Source organism: Odocoileus virginianus, chromosome 3 (assembly GCF_023699985.2).
Source record: "Odocoileus virginianus isolate 20LAN1187 ecotype Illinois chromosome 3, Ovbor_1.2, whole genome shotgun sequence".
NCBI classification, from domain to species: Eukaryota; Metazoa; Chordata; class Mammalia; order Artiodactyla; family Cervidae; genus Odocoileus; species Odocoileus virginianus.
The window spans coordinates 31,878,060-31,898,839 of record NC_069676.1 but is presented as its reverse complement, the minus strand read 5'-3'; the positions used below and the strand labels follow the sequence as shown (position 1 = coordinate 31,898,839).

The 20,780-nt window shown below is 34.6% G+C and overlaps 1 protein-coding gene across 1 annotated transcript in view; it reads right to left on the bottom strand.

The window, feature by feature from the left end:
* Positions 1-814: 814 nt before the first annotated feature.
* DTWD2 (DTW domain containing 2) overlaps positions 815-20,780 on the bottom strand; it is a 92,529-nt gene continuing 72,563 nt past the window's right edge. The window contains exon 6 of the mRNA XM_070465139.1: positions 815-20,463. Within this exon, the coding sequence (XP_070321240.1) occupies positions 20,293-20,463 (171 nt within the window). The 3' untranslated portion in view covers positions 815-20,292. The remainder of the gene's footprint in view (positions 20,464-20,780) is intronic.

Here is a 20,780-nt window from a genome sequence, read left to right as displayed (position 1 = left end):
ACATGAATCAGCCATGGATTTACATGTGTTCCCCATCCTGAACCCCCCTCCCACCTCCCTCTCCATCCCATCCCTCTGGGTCTTCCCAGTGTACCAGCCCTGAGCACTTGTCTCATGCATCCAACCTGGGTTAGCGATCCGTTTCACACTTGATAATATACATGTTTCGATGCTATTCTCTCAGATCATCCCACTCTCACCTTCTCCCATACAGTCCAAAAGTCTGTTCTATACATCTGTGTCTCTTTTTCTGTCTTGCATATAGGGTTATTGTTACCATCTTTCTAAATTCCATATATATGCATTGGTATACTGTATTGGTGTTTATCTTTCTGGCTTACTTCACTCTGTATAATACATATACACAATGGAATATTACTCAGCCATTAAAAAGAATACATTTGAAAAAGAAACCTTTAAAAAGCTCCCAGAAAACAATAAAGCATCAGGACTCAACATGACACTGAATTTATTGATGGCAATCTTGGAAATTGGAAGTAGAGGAAATAATGTCTTATGAAGAAAAAAAAATTCTAAACTCCAATACTATCTTCATCAAAATTATCAATCAAGGCATTTCAGACAAGCAAATTCTTGAAAAGTTTATCTCCCACATACCTTCTATCAGGAAGCCACTGGAGAATGGGATCCACCAAAATGAGGAGGAAAGCAATTAAAAAACATGAGAATAAAGTAAGAAATGGACAAAGAAAGGAGACAAAGGAATTCAAAGACGACGAAGAAAAGTCAAAGGACAATAGGTATGCAGTACATCTTGGGAAAAATCAACCCATTACCATAATAATGTAACCACTGACTGTTAAACAAAAATTTTATATAAACATACTGAGGCAATGGCAGTAAGGCAAGAGTATGAATAAGCAGAATATAGAACAAAATCCTCATCTTTCATAACAGAAAACAACAGGTAATGTCTACAATAGAAAAATCAAGAAATAGTAATACGAGTATACGACTTAGAAATATAAACATAAGTGGCAAAGAAAATAGCCTCTGGGGAAAAGGAATGAGTGTAGCAATGAGTGTAACTGGGGAACACCATTTTTCTGTTATAAACTTTCAAATGGTTAAGTTTCATACAATATTCCATTCACAAAGAAAATAAATTACAAAGGAAAATTAACAATTTTTAATATTTTATTCCTGGAAGTGAGAGGATTATAGACACTGAGTATACACATTCCACTTTGCAGGCTATCACTTTATACAGTAAGACAAATAAGACCCTATTTCAATAACAAGGCTTCCTAGGAGCTCTGCAAATGAGAAGAGGTCACAGAAAAAAAGTAGAATTCTGAGAGAATGCTCCAGCCTATCTTAGATAATCTATGAACATGTAAAACCAGGTAGCCTATATAGCCTGCGTCAGTTCTAGGCATCCAGAAGCTCAGTTCCCTTTACAATGCAAAGATTCTGGTTCCATACTGGTTGGAAAAACTACCTGAAGGAGCATTAGTAAAAATGCAAACTCCACAGGCTACTTGGCTCCATGAGTTTCTGTTTAGTAGAAAGTGTCATTGGAACCCAGGAATCTGCATTTTTACAATTGTCACAGGTGATTTTATGTCACTGATGCCCAAATCTTGAGAAGAACATCATGGTGTTCTTCTTGAATTCCATGCTTTAAGTCAGGGATTGGAAAACTTCAGTAAGGGACCAGATAGTTAATATTTTAGGCTTAACCAACCATTCAGTCTCTACAGCAAGTATTCATTCCCACTGATGTGTGATAGCAGCTACAGATAATATGTAAGTAAATGAATGTAGTTATGTGCCAATAAAAATGCAGTTGTGGACACTGAAATTTAGACTTTATACAATTTTGACCTGTTACTAAAAATTACTCTTCCTTTGATTTTTTTTTCAACCATTTAAAATATAAAAGCCATTCTCAATTTCAGAGACTTTCAAAAACAAGTGGGAGACCTGATTTGGGCCCTCAGAGTAGTCACCTGACCCCAGCTCCAGGGCACTCCACTAAATGAGCAGTAACACCAAGATGAGTCCATGGAAAGAAGGAAGCTCCAGAAACCAGAGTTAGAAAAGGTCTGCTATTTCACATAAACCCTCTACAAATCGAACAGTGAAATTGGTGCTTCCTCCCTTCCACACATATCCTACTAGAAAGAATGAGTTATGACTTCCTCTCACTCCTTGTAGTCTTATCCCATTCTTTCAGACATTTCTTTTTAGACTATATTAATCTGATTTCACACAAATAAAAACACTAGGTGGGAAAAATGAGCACACAGAGTGATTTCCTCAAAGTCCTTTTTTCCTTCTATAATTAGGAATCCCTCCAGAAATCAGGCTTTCAGAAAGACTTCACATCTTCTTAGTTTAACCATATGAATTTTTAGGTTATCTAATAAGCAAGTCAAAGTCATGGGTATCCAATAATATGCTTACATTTTAAACTTCTCTGAATTACAATTACCAGAATCTTAGCATCTAAATAAATCATTCATCTTCTTGTCATTAACTTAGTATTTACCATGTGACAACATAGGATGCACAAGTTAGTAAGATTATATCATTACACTAGAAGGTAGCTTACAGAAACTGGCCCCTAAAATTGATTATTGGTTCATAACTCTAATGAATTCTGCATCAGCTTATAGGGTTTTAGAAGCATTTTTTTTTTTACCAGAACGTTAGATAATTCTTCTCTCAGATTTCAAGCTTCCATTAAAATGATCTGGTACCTATGAGGTTCTCTGTGTCTTTTTTCCCTTCAAGCACCCAAATTTAGATTAACAACCATGTCAATTGAAGATTACCTTTTAAACATTTGAATTAAGGTTCTCCCTTTACTACTAAAATATACAGACCAGGTGGACATATATTGTATTACACCGTTTGCCATTAACGTGTTGTTATTTTATATTGTTTTTTTAACTAACTGAATAAGCTTACATTATATTTTAATACCTTCAAGTTATAAATTGGAGTGTTTTACAGAAATATAATCATTTAAATTTTTCATAAATAAAATCTTCACATTAAGATACCAACTGATATATCTTTGATTTCATCATGAAAGGCAACTGATGCTTCCAAAGGTAGTACATTTTTTTGGTTTGTTGTGAGCTGGAAAAAAGGAAATGGATACTTCCACACAGCGTCGGCAGACTCGGGTCAATACTGAAATAACTGCATGGCCTTGGAAATTAACCATCTACAATCTGCTAACAGCTCTGCCCCACTGGCCTCTTAGATGTCACTTCACATTCAGATCAACAGTTTTCCAAAAGTCAATGCAATTGTAATTTTGCCTCATCTTTCAAGTAATACTTACAGACCACATCAGTTACTTCACCTTAAAATTTCTTAAAAGACTCAAAAAGTGCAAATGTCAGTAGCAGCCAAGAGAACAGATGTGTAGAAAAGCAAGCAAAGAAGGCTTTGGCATTTCAACTCTACAGTCAGTTGCATCTCACAGATGCCCAGAATTGTTCCCAATTCAGTGTTAACTCTTCCCTAAGATCCTTCAATACTACATACTTACACGCACACATGGGCATTCTCTCTGTATCTCTCTCTTTCCCTCCCTGCACCCCATTTTTTCTCTGCCTCATTTACTGCTCCACACACACTCTACTCTTGATGCTCTCCAGAAAAGCTAGCCACTTCAACAGTTTTACATTCATTTACCAAATTTAGAACACTTCCTCAGATGCTCATTCTATACCATATGCTTTTAGCACCTTGCCTCAACTTAGGAAGAAAAGTAAGAATGAAATAAAATGTCAAGATCTCACATAAAAACTCTTCAGATTTACCAGAAAGCAACAGAAACATAACCACTTTTGTTTAGTCTCTGGCATGCATCTTCAATATGCCCTATTCCCCCCAGATATAAACATTCTAGGAGGGTATGAAGAACAGTGGAAGGTGAGCAGTCTCTGAATCTGGGATCAAGTTATATGCAGTGCTTTAGGAAGTGAGTGAATAAAATCGCTGTCGTGTCCAACTCTTTGCAACCCCATGGACTGTACCCCACCAGGCTGTTCTGTCCATGGAATTCTCCACACAAGAATACTGGAGTGGGTTACATTGCTTTTCTCCATGGGATCTTCCCAATCCAGCAGTCGAACCCAGGCTTCCCACATTGCAGGCATATTCTTTACCATTGGAGTTACCCAGGAAGCTCAGTGCTTCATAAGGCTCCACTAACCTGCTGTCTTGTGCTATTTTCACTTAGTTCAAGACAAACACCCTTCCTTCAAAACAATCTGTGCATTATTCCTATACAATAAAATTTTTACTCAAGTACTCCAGTTGGAATCAAAATTGTGTAAAATGTTTTAAGTGCAGACAGCAGCAGCAGGAAATGTCCTCCCTAACCTTGCCTCCACCCCCAAGGAACAAAGATTTTGAACAAGCAATTCAGTTCATATAGAAATACGATTGTTCTTTACTAAAAACTTATACTAACAGTTTCGGGAAATTGCCAAATCCAAAGTAAAAACTGAAAACATCTTAGAAACAATATTTTTATGACTGTTAATCTGGCCCATTTTTGTACCTTTAGACTAGACAGACATGATAGGAGTAATACGTCAGCAGTCACACATTCAGTGAAATTCTAAAACAAAAGGTTCAGACTCAAATGAACACAGGAGCCAGGCAATAATACGAGTGACTGTGAATAATGGACAGTCAGGGAATAATGGACACAGAAGAATGCACGTCCAAAGGGTACAGGCAACACTGACCTCCATCTGTGGCCATGAAGGAATATAGGATCAAGGAGGCAAAATATTTCAATTTTTTAAAAGAAAAGAGAAATCTTAAATTTTAAGTGAGATTCCCAATGTGAAATGCTATCAACTGGCATTTAATTAAACCATATGCAGGTTGTTAAAAAAAAAAAAAGTTAGTGCTCAGGCCACCAATGTCATACACACATATCTAAAACAAATTGTTTCATCACAGCCTCTCTACCACGAGGGAGCAACTCTCTTGAGTGAGCCTGTGATAAAACTGAGGCGAGAAGTACCCCAGATTGAAGTCCCACTCACCACCTTCCCTAGGACTAATGACTGGATGCTTTGGTAAGAGGAACATAGGGCCATGATGAGAAGTGGATTAAGGCAACATTTGCTCTCATCTATCAATGGCCACCTTACTGTGTGGGAGAAAATGGTGAACAAGGTTGAGAATGCAGAGAGGCTCCACAGAAAGGCAGCTAGCCCCTGTAGAGAGATGATTTAGCAAATACCAAGGGGACAGAACGAGTGTAGATTCTCTTGTGTTATACAGCTGTAGCCCTAAGGCTTGGATACCAGTTCCTGATCATGGCAGGGTACATGGATGACACATCCTCCAATAATTAGTCTTCAAAACTCTACATCCCAAGGGCCAAGGCCTTCACTCAGCACTGTTAAAAATATTTCTGTGCTCTGCTTCAGCAGGTGAACATCAGTGAGAAACCCAATTCTCCTATTGCTTCTCCCACTCTATGTTTTCTTCAATAGACGCTATTACAGGCCTGAGTGTACTTACTGACCAATCACTCTTTTGAGGCCTTATTTAAACCGACCTTGATGAGGCTTTGAGATTCCTGGGTGGCACAGTGGAAAACAATCTGCCTGTCAATGTAGGAGATGCAAGAGACATGGGTTCAATCTCAGAGTAGGGAAAATATCTTGGGAGTAGGAAATGGCAACCCACCCCAGTACTCTTGCCTGGAAAACCCCATGGTCAGAGGAGCCTGGTGGGTTACGGTCCATGGGATTGCAAAGAGTAGGATACAACTGAGCACACATGCACACATGGCAAGATGAGGTTTTAGGGGGAAAGGAAGATCAAGGCTTTAAAGTGAGAAAAGATGAAAAGAGAGTCACTGAGGTTTAAACATGATCAAGCTCAACCCCCCGGGGTTGAAAGTAAAATGGGGGTTTAGGCAGGATGGAAATCTAGCCACAAATGCATTTACTAGCAACTCCTTTTCATCAGAACTCTCAGTAATCAGTAATAAAACAGGGTCCAATGAAAGCAAGTAAGCTGCAATTCACAACCAGAAGTTTCTTTTTTGTTGTTATAGAAAAATACTGTAAGTACTATACTCTGCTCAGTCATTATAAAAAAGAAGACTGACTAAAACAGAAAATACTGCAACATTACAACTTGCAGTTACCCGTTCAAGAACAACCAAAATCAGCTAGTGAAGTCTTGATATCATTCTTGCACATTCTTGTTGCTTCATGTCAGGTGACTGGTTATGATACTGATCAAAAAATTGGTTTTTTGAAAGGTATTCTGACCTGCTAAAAGCTCATACAGTTGAAGATATATTAAGGTAGAGCAGTTTGGGCTCTTTGGAAGTTTTAATAATTCACAATTCTATAAGGAATGGTTAGTTATCTAATTATCTATAAGATCTATGAAAATTTCAACATGAAAATGTTGAAAAGCTAAGACTTAGTTCATTAAGATAGATTTAATTATTAAGGAGTCAAATATAGATGAAAGAAAAGATGATTGTAAAATAAAATTAACATGAACAAACTTTAGCAATTATTTTGTCACAGACTGAGCAAACACATTAAGATGATTTTGGATGGCCAAAATTTAATATAATAAATATTAATCAGTAATTAAGCACATCAGAAGAAATCCATACTTAGAAGCCTTAAATGACTAAATATCTGATGCAAAAGTAATGCAAATATGGGCTTTTTCTTTCACATCAACAGACTCCTTCATGAAGAATTTATACTACATGAGAAATCAGGTTTGGTGTACAGAAATGGTGAAGTGCTTAGGTCTCCTTTTTAACTCAAGAGAAACAAACTATAATTTCTTCACCATATTTTTGCAGTAAAACTAAGTTGATTTCCACTCTCCTATTTTGAGCTACAGTATTTGAATAATAAATCAACAATCAAGAGATAACTTTCTTACCCTGAAGAATATGAAAAAATTGACCTGTATTCTGGATGCAATTCAGGAAGATACCTAAAATATTGTGGAGAATGTGTGTAACACAATCTTGACCTGACTATTCTGATGGGGACAGTGCCCCTCGGGATGTATATAGGCAGGTATATTTTTAAGAAATCACTTTAATGATTTTATAAAAATTCTCTACCATGATTATTTCATAAAGGAATCTTTGTGATCTGGGGAGGGGCTTAATATTCTCAAGACTGATAGCTACAGGTGCAGCATTTTGGGGGCTTGAACTCCCCGCTTCTCTGAATGACATTCATGCCCCTCTTCTCTTTCTGCTATCTCTAGTTTATGAGGGTCTTCATAGATCAGCAAACATTTACTTTTTCTTTCTTAATCACATGTGTCTGGTGCTTTTGAGAGAACACATCTATTCTTCATCAGGAGCTCTAGAGATACAGTAACGAAAACCCCACATCTAGAAAGGCAACCCTGAAAGAGATCACAGGATGTTAAGGATCCTGAGCAGCAGCATCTCTACAAACCAGAGCACTCTTTCTGCACAGGGAGGGTCAGCATGCATCAGCCTAGTCCAGGCTCCACAAGGTTTTCTCTTTTTGGCATAACTGCTAATGGAACTGCCAAAGTGCCCTTAAGGGCTCTTCTTCTGCTGGGCCTAAGAGTTTCACTTTCTTAACAGTTCGTCTCAGGTACAGCTGACTCCCTGCACTCTAATGCAGTGACCAACCATAGCTGGCCCATCTCCAGCACTCAGCTGGAGATAACCACAATATGAAGCCAAGGGAGAGTTACTAGGGAGTAGATAGTAAAGCTTTTAGCCAAAAAACCTTTAAACAATAATTTAGCTTTTCCTTCAAAAGGTAACATACACATTTTAAAATTTCACATACTGCAGGGACCAATGTTTCTCTTTGCTCTTCCTAACTTTTGAGCAAGTCAGGCAGTTTGAGAGCAGAACACTTGATATTACAGCACAGATTTTATCATTCATTTTCTACTTAAAAGGAGTGGGGAGATTCACCCCTGACATTATTTGAGATGCTGCTACAGAATTTGTCACAAAATTTCTATCAGAATTTTAAAGTCTGACAATCAGGAACCTGGCTTACAAAAACATCGGTTAAGTCACTATAAGAATGCAGAGGGGGGGGGAGAGAAAGGGAGAGAATTTTTCTAGACTGTTTTAAATATACGGGCAAATAAGGTGAAAGAGGAGCAAAAAGTTGATGCAAAAACTGTATCTATATCTAATCTAAATGCAAGAATTATATCTATATCTAAATTATGCAATTCTGTATGGCTGATTGCTGGATTCTTAGCAATGCAGAATGAGAATTTTATCTGTGAATTAGGAAACATTTCAGATTTTGATCATTTAAAAATATGCTTTTCAATAGAAAAGACTAGGAATTGATGAGCTATTTATTACCCTACTTCACTTCTATGCAGTCCTAAGATAATAAATTAAAAGCAGTTCTGTCAGATGTATGATGTCCTTTATGAATAACTATTTTAGGATTCTCCATATATCACCATATTTTCTTTTCCATATTATAACAACATACTTGAGGCTCTTTGTTACATAAGCAAATTTCAGAAATGTTTACCTACATGTTTCTTCATAAATTTTTTTGGCTATGCCTGCTTTTTCATACATATATCTAAATAATTAAAAGATCTTACCACAGAAATGAAAAATACACTGCTTCCCTTGATGCATGTTATCAGTAGTGCTGTATTTAGAGCCAGAAAGTATTCTTTAGCCTCACCTTTTGTGGAAATCCTGTATTCACATCAAGTAATGTTAGTATAACTTCAGACAACAAGCACTCAATCTCTTTCTGGTTCTATTTTAAAAAGACTGTTTTGACAGCTCTAATTGTGGCATGCAAAAATATCAGTCAGGTAGCTGAACTTGCATTTCAAAGACTATCCTTCAGGGCTGGATTTATTAAATATTAAATAAGAACATTAAGAAAATCATACATTTTACATGAAATATTTTGGTTTCAACATGATTTCCTCACTGAAATCATTGGTCAGTGCAGTCCCTTGCTACTATCATACCTAAATTATGCACTAGGCAAGGAATTTTCCTATAGAAATCAGCAAGTCAACTGGAACAACCTCTCTGCAGGAAAGCCCTGTCAACATATATTAGAATCCTTTTTCTGACTATATTTTGATAATAAAGTGAAGTAGGTTAAGAAAAGAAAATTAATTTTCTTTATAAGAAACATCTAATGAAGCTTTTATTCATTTCTGACAGGGATTCACCACATGTTGAGAATAACATCCTGCACTCAAGAGGAAAAATCAGATTCCATTCCCCATTCAGAAAGGAAGTAAATATGACATGGTTTCTAAAGTAATACATTAAAGAATTAATGACCAGATCACAAGGATTGAGGTAACTATTTTAATCAAACAAATACATGTAAAATACTACTGTTGTTATATCCTTCCTTATAAAGATCCAGACAGGATTAAAGGATTTACTAACGACTGCTGATGCCTACCACTATGACTAAAAGTATTCTATTTTCTTCTGGTAGACATTTATAACCACAAAAAATAATTAACTGGACAGTCAGGCTGTGTAAATTAGCTTTTTTCCTTTAAGAATAAGACTTTTTTAGGAACAAACATTTATGTGAAAATCTTCTACCACTCTCAATTTTTCCTAACTTCAAAATAAAGGAAAATCCAAATAACTAGATTTTTTTAAACATACAATATTGTACTTAAGACAGTACCTGATAGCTACTATAGGTGTTAAATATATATATGCTGGATGAAGGATAAAATAACATGGATTAGAAAATTTAAAAAGTCACAATCTGCACAGTGTATCTCTTTCCAACATTTTACCTTTAACCTTGTCTTGACTTTTAAAGTATCTGGAGCACCTTATGGAATGTATACAGTTGGGTCTTATTCCACTAATCATCAGGGAAATGAAAATCAAAACCATAATTATGCAGCCACTATGGAGAACAGTATAGAAGTTCCTTAAAAAAGTAAAAACAGAGTTAACATATGATCCTGCAATCCCACCCGTGGGCATATATCCAGAGAAAACAATAATTCAAAAAGATACATGCACCCCAATGTTCACTGCATCACTATATACAATAGACAAGACATGGAGGCAATTTAAATGTCCACTGACAGATGAATGGATATAGAAATGGGGTGTGTGTGTGTGTGTGTGTGTGTGTGTAAATGGAATATTACTCAGCCATTAAAAAGAACAAAATAACATCATTTGTAGCAACATGGATGGACTTAGTTTACCATGCTAAGTGAAGTCACAGAAAAGTATCATGATATTGCTTATATGTGGAATAAAAAATACAAATGAACTTATTTACAAAGCAGACAACAGACTCACAGACACAGAAAACAAACTTCTGGTTACCAAAGTGGAAACAGAAGGAGGGGCAATTTATCCCTTCTAATTTAGAAGGCTGGAATTAACATATGCACACTACTATATATAAAATAGATCACCAACAAAGACCTATTGTATAGCACAGAGAAATATATTCAATATCCAGTAGTAACCTATAATGGAAAAGAATCTGAAAAAGAATATATATATACATATACACACACAGATACATATATATAATTGAATCACTATGTGGTACACCTGAAATTAATATGATAGTGTCAGTCACTCAGTCGTGTCCAACTCTTTGCCTGCCAGGCTCCTCTGACCACGGAATTTTCCAGGCAAGAATACTGCAGAATATGATAACTGTAAACCAATACTTTATACTTCAATAAAGAAAGAAAGAAGTTTAAAACTACAATGAGTTATCATCTCATACCTTTTAGAAGAGCTAGCATCAAGAACACGAGAGAACAAAAATGTTGAGAAAAGGGAACCCCTAAACACTGCAGGCAGTAATGTAAAACCAGTACAGCCACTAAAATGACAGTTTCTCAAAAAATGATAATGAACCATATGGTTCAGCAATCCCACTTCTGGGTATATATATGAAGGAATTAAAATTAGAATCTTTAAGACAAACCTGCATCCTCATGTTACAGCATTTTTCACAATAGCCAAAACATGAACACAATCAAAATGTACTTCAATGGGTCAACAGATTAAGAGAAAGTATTACCCACACACACACACACACACACACACACACACAGAGGAACATTATTCAGCCATAAAAAAGAAGTAATCTTGCCATCTGCAACAACATGGATGTACAGTGGAGCGCACTATGCTAAGTAAAATAAAGAAAGACAAATACTAAATGGTATCACTTATATGTGAAATCTTTTAAAAAAATGCTAATTTCATTGGAGAAGATAGAATGGTAGTTACCAGGGACTGGGGTAGGAGGGAAGAGGGTGATACAGGGCAATGGGCACAAATTTTCAGTTACAAGAAGAATAAGCTCTGAGGATCTAATATATAGCATGGGAACTATACTTAATAATATTTGTATATTTGAAAGTTGCTATGAAAGTAAATCTTGAAAGTTCTCATAGCAAGCAAAAAAAAATTGCAATTCTGTACGGTTATGGATATTAACTAGACCTACTAAGATGATCATTTTGCAGTATACACAAATATCAAGTTACTTTGTGCATTAGATCCTAAGCATTCTCACCAGATACACAAGAGTTGCCAGTGTCAACTCTGTGAGGTGATGGATATGTTAATTATCTTGATCTTGTTAATCATTTTATAATGCATATGTATATCAAATCATCACATTATATAAATATATACAATCATATTTTCCAATTATTCCTTTGTAACAATTAAAAAACATTCTTGGGGTTTAAAGAGTTACTGAGTGTTCTGACCTCAGGATTAGTCCCATCATACTTTACATGTCCAGTCATTTCAATAAGAAACACAAACTTGCAAGATTATCTGTCATCCTATAGACTCACCACTAGACCTCTCTAAAAATCCATTTCCTACTCTTCCTATCCTTAACAAACTGTGACACTGTGATTTTATAACAAGAAATATGTATTTCATCTTCTTTCTCATTTCTTTTTTTTTTCCATTTATTTTTATTAGTTGGAGGCTAATTACTTTACATCATTACAGTAGTTTTTGTCATACATTGAAATGAATTAGCGATGGATTTACATTCTTTCTCATTTCTGACAGAGCTCCTAAAATCTTTGGAATTTCCTAAGTGATAAAAGCAACAAAGGGGTCCTAAAGTTTATAACAAACTCCTTTCTACCAACCCTGAGTTTATGTTAACAAGGTGACTTTTAAGCACTTAATGATGGGGGCCTGCTGCCAGGAGTACCAGCCACAGGATTGGAGGGTTGAAACTTTCAGTACCCCCATGTTACTACAGGATTATTCACAACGGCCAAAATATGGAAGTAAACTAAGTGTCCTTCAATGGATAAATAAAACGTGCTGTGTGTGTTTTAATGATTTTAAAAAAGGAAATTCTGCCATTTTCAACAACATGGACAATTCTGGAGGTTATAACTCTAAGTAAAATAAGCCATAATTAGAAAGACCATGAAGAGGAGAGCAGTTGGAGGTTGAATCAACCTCCAATGGTCATTGATTTAATCAATCATACTTATATAATGAAGCTTCTGTAAAAATCCAAAAAGGAAAGTGTTCAGAGAGCTTCCAGGTTAGTGAAAATATGGAGATTCAGGGAGAGTGATGAGCCCAGAGAGGGCATGGAAGCTCCAAGCCCCATCCCATATACCTTGTCCTATGTAATTCTTCCATCTGGCTCTTCTTGAGTTACATCCTCCAATAATAAACTGCCAATCTCGTAAGTAAAATGTTTCTCCAAGTTCTGTGAGCCACTCCAGCAAACTAATTCGACCCAAGGCAAGGATTGTTGAACCTGTGGTCTACAGCCCTCTGGTCAGAAGGCACAGGTGACAACCTGGACCTGAGGCAGGGGAGTGACTTGGGGGGTTGAGCCCGTAGTCTGTGGGATCCGCTGCTGTCTCTCAGGAGTATCAGAACTGAGTTAAATTGTGGAACACTAGGTCAGTGTCCTCAGAAACTGATTTAATTCCTTGGTAGTTTGGGAAAAATACACACAATGAACAAATCTTTCCACTGTGCCTTTTAGAATTCATGGTCAGTGATTAGCAGGGTGACTATGTATTACCATTTGAACATTCCTGTATCACTTTACTGTTTGTATGCTGTCACACCCAATAGACAAAATTTCCCTCATTTATATAATAAATTAGATGTTTAACCTAATTACCAGTAAGCTCTCCTATCCTTGAATATTTCCCTCACCATAAGTGCAACTGGCTGTTCCCTTAGGACGTTGCTTCTCCTGTGGTCCTCTCAAGTGGAAGCTGCTTTTCCTCTCACATCCCTCCTACCTCAAAGCCTGGAGACAGAGTAGTTCTCCTTAATGGCCCTTGTCACTTTCCATCAAACTGTTCTTTCCCTTTCTTCATTAAAAACTTATAGCACCTTTGAAAGGCATTACCAGACTATTACCCCTTTCCCTCATTGTTGCCATTACCTATTAACGTCCAGTCACTTCCCCTCACTCATTGATGAATTCAGCACCTACTTTCCACCACTACTCCTGTTATTCTTGGAGAATTTCAGACCCCAAAACTTGGCCATCCAATTCCACAGCCTCTTGATTCTTTACTTGATGGCTTCCCGGGTGGTGCTAGTAGTAAAGAACCCACCTGCCAATGCAGAAGACATAAGAGACATGGGTTTGATCCCTGGGTCAGGAAGATCCCCTGGAGAAGGAAATGGCAACCCATTCCAGTACCCTTGCATGGAGAATCTCATGGATAGATGAGCCTGGTGGGATAGCCCATAGGGTCACAGAGTCAGATACGACCGAAAAGGCTTTGCACACACACAGTCTAGATGTCCTTCTCTCCTCATCCATCCTAGATTCTGTGGTCTAGTTTATAACACAGTACTCCCGACTCCCTTATTCTCTTTCCTTCTCTTGTGCTCATCTAACAACACCACAATCCAATCATCTGCTTCCTCTAGGACTAGGCACTACAGCAGAACATAGAACACACACATACACAACTCACATAAGCATGCTAACCAGATCTACTTCAAATGTATACTCATGTATCTGAAGGGGGAACACAACAATGCCAAACAATCCTACTCCTTGCCCCAGTAAACCCACTCTCCAGATAAATACCTCATTCTCTCTCTCCATAAACATATCTCAATATCCTTCATGCTTGTTTAATAACTTTACCAATTTCTCCACTGAAAAAATATAATCAGATTCAAAAATCTGTCATTTTTTTTCTTCAGCAAGTCTACTGATCTACCCAGACAGCTATCCTTAATATCGCATATCTCTAAAAAAAGATTCCTGTCCTTTGATCCTCTGCATGATTATTTCCCTGAAAAATTCCTTAAGATTACTTATGTGCTGCATCCTTCTCATCATTTAGCAAAAAAACAGAAAAGTCACCTCGTCCAACAAGGCCTTTACCAACTGCTCTGGCTGAACTCTCATACTCTACCACTGGACTCTCTTCTGTAACGGCTATCAGTACCAGAAATTATTTTATTACACCTGTTTGCAACCACCAAACTTCAGCTTCTTGGACACAGGGATTCTGTCTTCAACATCACTATATTCTTTAGTACTTAAAAGAGTGCCTGATACATACTAAGTGCTACATAAAAATACTTAATAAATGGCTCATTGTACTGATCACTGAGAAACACTAAGTAGACTGAGATCTATCTACTAACAGACATAAAAGACGGACCTTAAGACACTTTTACTATATACTGACCTTGAACTTTTATAAATACTAAAGCCTATTTCACGACTAAAGCATCACGTCCAATTATCCAAAATAACGGTAGATGCATGGAGAGGTATATTGCCTAACATTTTGTTCTTTGATGCAAAAATACTAGGAAAAATTCATATACTAATATTTCAAATTAATCATTCAAGATATTTTAATAATAATGCTATTGATAATCACCATAAAAATAAAACATAATAACAATTTCAATTTTAAAAATAATTCAAATAACTTACCAACAAAAATTAATAGAAGCATTAAGTCATTAGTAATTTAATGATTTCTTTTAAAATGGAAATTAATGTTATATTAATCTACTGAATATTGGATATTATAAATTACAAATGTTAAGTTCTAAATAAAAACTATTATTATACCCTGTAAAAGTAAACATTAATAAATGTTAAGCTAAAATGAAGACCAATACTCTGAAAAGTAATGAAATCAATTAGCACAAATTAAAAAATCAAAAAGTAACATCATAATCCACTTTTCCCACTTTAACTTACTGAATGAACCCTTTATAAATTAAAGGAATAGCTAATTTATTAATATATTTTGCCTGAAAGATACTGTTTCCATTCATTTTTATTTTTACTTTATTCACTAGATGGATATTTTTCTTTTATAAAAGACTACCCAAAAAAAAAAAGACTACCCATCATGGGTGAAAGTATCTGTCATTGCCCCATAGCATTTGAATTTGCAAAAGTTCTAAGAGTTAGTAAACAATACTATTAAATGTATGTTAAAATACTAGTTTCATTTCTATAATTGCAGATAATCCAGAGATGTGAAAAGGCAAGCTTACATTTTAGATTCAAAATCACGGTTTTTCACGTATATTTTTAACTGTTTCTTCATTGACTATATTAAGAAAGATGCAATTTTAAAAATAAAATTATTTAATAAAGCTTAAGAATATGCAATTATATTTATAAAATCTGATATTTTTCACATTGTAAGTTATTGCCTTTTTCACATCAATTATGTTTCCCATAAAATTAAATATATGCAAAAAATGTAATAAGAGATTTTTCACCTCGCAAATAACATATCTGGAGACAGAAATGGATAAATACTTTTAGCATACAAAATTAATGAAGAGTTCATCTGTGATGAAAATAATCCTGAGACAGATGTACTTTTAAAAATGTCTGAATTCCTCAGTACATTCTTGCTGCTAAGTTGCTTCAGTCGTGTCTGACTCTGTGCGACCCCATAGACAGCAGCCCACCAGGCTCCTCCGTCCCTGGGATTTTCCAGGCAAGAACACTGGAGTGGGTTGCCACTTCCTTCTCCAACAGTATATTCTTAAGTAACAGTAAATTATAATCTCTTATTCAAAGAATATCTATTTTAGTGTTTTTAATCCCTTACACTATAAAATTTCTTCAGAAAATAATTCTTATGTTGTTAGTTCAAGTGAACAATTATTAAAGACTAATGAACAATTATTTGTTTCTCTAGTATGCTTTTTTAATAAACTAAGGGAGCCAAGTCATCAGCATAGAGTAAGTCAGGGAGCACTGATTTCCTGCACAAATTTTAATCTATTATAATCTATCAAAACCGCTACAGGAATTAAAAGGCAGTGGTTTATTCTATGCTATAAACAATCAAAGTTCCATTACATCTAAAACACATTATTGCTAAAAAAAAAAAATGCATAGTATTACTAATCTATAAAAACATCCAATTATCTACAAAAATTTATCTATTAAAAACTCATATCTATTTTTAAGGAATAACTCTACATAGTAAAAATCCAGTTATATAAAACTTTTAAGTTTACTAAGTCAAAATTAATGTTTTCCTTACAGAATCAATAACGTTTACTTCTACACCAAAGAAGTTGTATCCATGATCAACAATTTACCTTCCTGAAATTCAGTATCATTCAATGGAAAAGATTCTCTATTAACATGATCATATTTTTAAACAGCCAATTTAGGGCAGTAAATGGGGATATGTGATGAAGAAGGGGATATGTGATGTAGAAAGCCATATGGAAGTGCCCTTCTACATATTTCACTAACAATGGTGGTGGTGAAGAGCTTCCTCCTTCCAAAATCTTAGGGAAAAGACCCTAAGATTGTAATGGTTATAGCTAAGGAAAGTTGGTTTGGAGTCTTAAAGTGGGGGGAAATAATTTTTCTTAATAAAACTCTCATGTTTCATATAATAAATTTTATAACCTAAGCTACAGGAAGCTGCTAAGAGCTATGACTTGTTTTGTACACTATAGTCCCCAACACTTTATGTACATAAAATTCTCAAAATACACAGCGATTTTTTAACCCACCACAAACAGGCTGATGAAACACACAGTCACCTTTATATAAATGAATACTCTCTGAGTTAACTACAAGGCTTAAATAACAATTCACAAAATAATCTACCCTACATCAAAGTGTAAAGTCTACATGTAAAGTCTTCTATCAGCTACAAATCCACAAAATCTGGAACTAGTCCAGGCAACTCAACCAAATACAAAGCATCTGAAGTTAAAAGTCAACTAATATAATTTAAAAAGTAATAACTTTTAAAAGTCAGATTGTTAAATCCTCACATAATACTACACATTTTTGAAAAGTTTTACTAACTAAAAATATTAACAATGATAGTTTTTAAAATTTATTTAAAACTGCTTATTTAAAAAAGTTTTGTATGCTAGAAAAATTGTGTGTGTGTGTGTGTGTGTGTGTGTGTGTGCGCGCGCGCGCGCACATATAAAGCTTACTTTTAAATCTAATGTTTAGTTTTTCTTTACAACTCCAAAGTATATACAGGAAACTCTAGAAGTAGTAAAGAAAAAAACCAGAGGTCCCTCTTCTTGCCTAAATGTGTACGTAACTGGAGTAAATGTGAGTTAGAAATACATATATACTACATATACATCTCTTATTCTATACAAAAATCCCCATAAATATTTTTCCAAGCGGACAGGAAAATTTATTTTCTCAAATTGAAAGCTTTTGCCCACTAAAAATATTTAAATTTGTTCTCAAAATTATAATAGTATTATATTCAGTTATTTCCATGTGAAAACTTCAATATCAGTAGGGTATCACAGTCAATAAATCTGTTCAATGAATACTGAGAAATCTAAAATTATCCAGATTGCATAAAGATGAAAATGTTTGCTATTTCAGAATGACATGCACCTGGTTAAAAATTAGGGCTCTATCCAAGACAATCTACAGATTTTGTGCTTTATCTATCAAAATTCCAGTGGCATTTTTACAGAAATAGAACAAATAATCCTAAAATGTGTATAAAACCAAAAAAAGCTCTAAATAGTCAAAACAATCTTAAGAAAGAAAACAAAGCTAGAGGTATCATGCTCCCTGATTTCAAAATATATTATAAAGCTATAGTAATCAAAAAAGTATGATACAGGCACAAAATAAATGAAACAAAATAGAGAACCCAGAAATAAATCCACTTATATGGCCAATTAGTCTACCATAAAGTGTGAAATTTTCTTCAATAAATGCTGTTGAGAAAACTAAACAGCCACATACAGTCACATGCAAAAGAAAGGAAACTGAACCATTATCTCACACTATACACAAAGATCAACTCAAAATGTATTATGACTTAAAATCTAAGACCAGAAATCATAAACCTCCTAGAAGAAAATATAAGCAATAAGATCTATGACATAGGTATTGGCAATGATTTTTTTAAATCTGACACCAAAAGCAAAGGCAGGCAATAAAAGCAAAAAATAAACAAGTGAGACTACATTAAACTGAATAACTTTTACACAGCAAAGGAAATCATCAACAAAATGAAAAAGCATCCTACTTAAACAGGGAAAAATATCTGCAAGTCACATATCTAATACTGGATTAATACCTAAAATATATAAATAATAAAATTAAATATTAAAAAATCCAATTTAAAAATGGGCATATTATCTGAACAGACATTTTCTTCAAAGAAGACATATAGACGGTCAACAGGTACATGAGACGATGTTCAACATCACTAACAATTAGGGAAATGCAAATAAAAAGCTACCACTTCACATCTGTTAGAATGGCCATATCACCAAAAAGACAATAAATAATAAATGCTAGTAAGGATGTAGAGAAAAGGGAACCCTTGTGCTATGTTGGTGGGAATATAAATTGATGCAGCCACTATGGAAAACAGCATGGAGGCTCCTCAAAAATTGAAGAGAGAATTACCATATGATCCAATGACTCCACTTCTGGGTATTTATCTGAAGAAAGCACTAACTTGAAAAGATATATGCATCTCTATGTTCATTACAGCATTATTTACAATAGCCGAGATAAGGAAATGATCATCTTCATCATCAGTGGATGAAGAAAATGTGATACATATACATGTGCATGTGTGTGTGTTTGTCTATGTGTGTCTGTGTATACATATATGTATGTCTACATACATATGTCTATGTATGTATGTCTACATATATGTATAGGAATATGTGTAGATCTATAAAGGAAAAGTATTTAGCCATAAAAAATTATGAAATTTTGCCATCTCCAACAACATGATGGACTTCTGGGCATTATGTGAAGTGAAGTAAGAAAAAGAAATGATATCATTTATATGTGGAATCTGGGGAGGGGGGAAGCTTATATAAAGACAAGCTCTAAGATAAATAGAACATGATTAGTGTTTTCCAGAGGCAGAAGTGGAAGTGAGGGTGAAATGAAATGAGTGAAGAAGGTCAAAAAGGTACATTTTTTAAGTCATGGGGATATAATATATAGCATGGTGACTATACTTAGTAATACTACACTGTATAGTTTAAAGTTGCTAATGGAGTAAATTTTAAAACTTCTCATCACAAGAAAAAAATCTGTTATAACTATGTATGGTGACAGATGTTAACCAGACTTACTGTAGTGATCATTTTACAATGTATATAAATACCAAATCATTATGTTACACACCTGAAAAATAATATAATGTTATAAGTCAAATGTACTTTTCTAATTATGCTTTAATTTTTAAAATTAGGGCAATTAATAGCACACTTAAATCACATTAGCTGAATTCAAGTTTAGTTCCTAAATACTTTTTTATGAAATAAAAATTCAACCTAAATTACTTGATTATTATTTTCTTTTGCTACTTATTTCAAGCTATAAAGCTCATGTAAAAGACTGTAACTTGATATAGGTATCCTCTATTATAGGTCTCTATGTAATTATCTATAAACCCCCATAGAAACAATACTGAATCAACCAGGCATACCATTTTCTTTTCATTCCATTTTATAAATAAGAACTTCTAACCCAGCTCAACAATTAATCACATTTCAAATTATTGATCTGAAAAAAAATTAGAGGTACATTTTTAAAACAGTATAGTATGAAATAAATCTTGCTTTTCATTGAGTAAGTGAAACTTGTTTTTATGGCTATTTGGATTACTTCTTCTAGGTAAGTTTAGTATGTAACTCTTATTCTTTAGTCAAAACCCACAGACTTAAAATGTATAAAAAAAGTTAACCTGGTATTGTCAGCTGCAGGTATCATAACTAGCACCATAAGAACAACTGTACTAAATTTTAATGCTGTTCATTAATAGTTCCATTTTCCTGAGTTTGCGTTTGTTCTTTGGCATTGGCTTAGGATATAATCCATTTTTCAGAAGATGTTCCTTGCTGAGGCGAATTTGAGCACCATGCTGAAGCTGGAAAGAGCATAAAGCCTGAAGAGGGCGAAGCAAAGTCTGTTAAGACAAAAAAAAACATACACAAGTGCGACAAATCATAAATTTTTTCTCTGGAAACAGAGATTATTATATTTTTATTATCAGCTGTTAATTATGAAAAGCAATAGATACTCTAATAAATATATGATAATTTCTAAATGAATAATTCATATAAATTCATACCATACATACCACTAAGGAATTCCAGTAAGAAGATACAAATACTAATTTTCTATATAGGTGATAAAGTTTAAACTTAGTTTTATACTTTAATATATTCAAACAGTACAAAAATTGGTACCATTATAATAACTGGTTTGTAACAAGCAGACTAA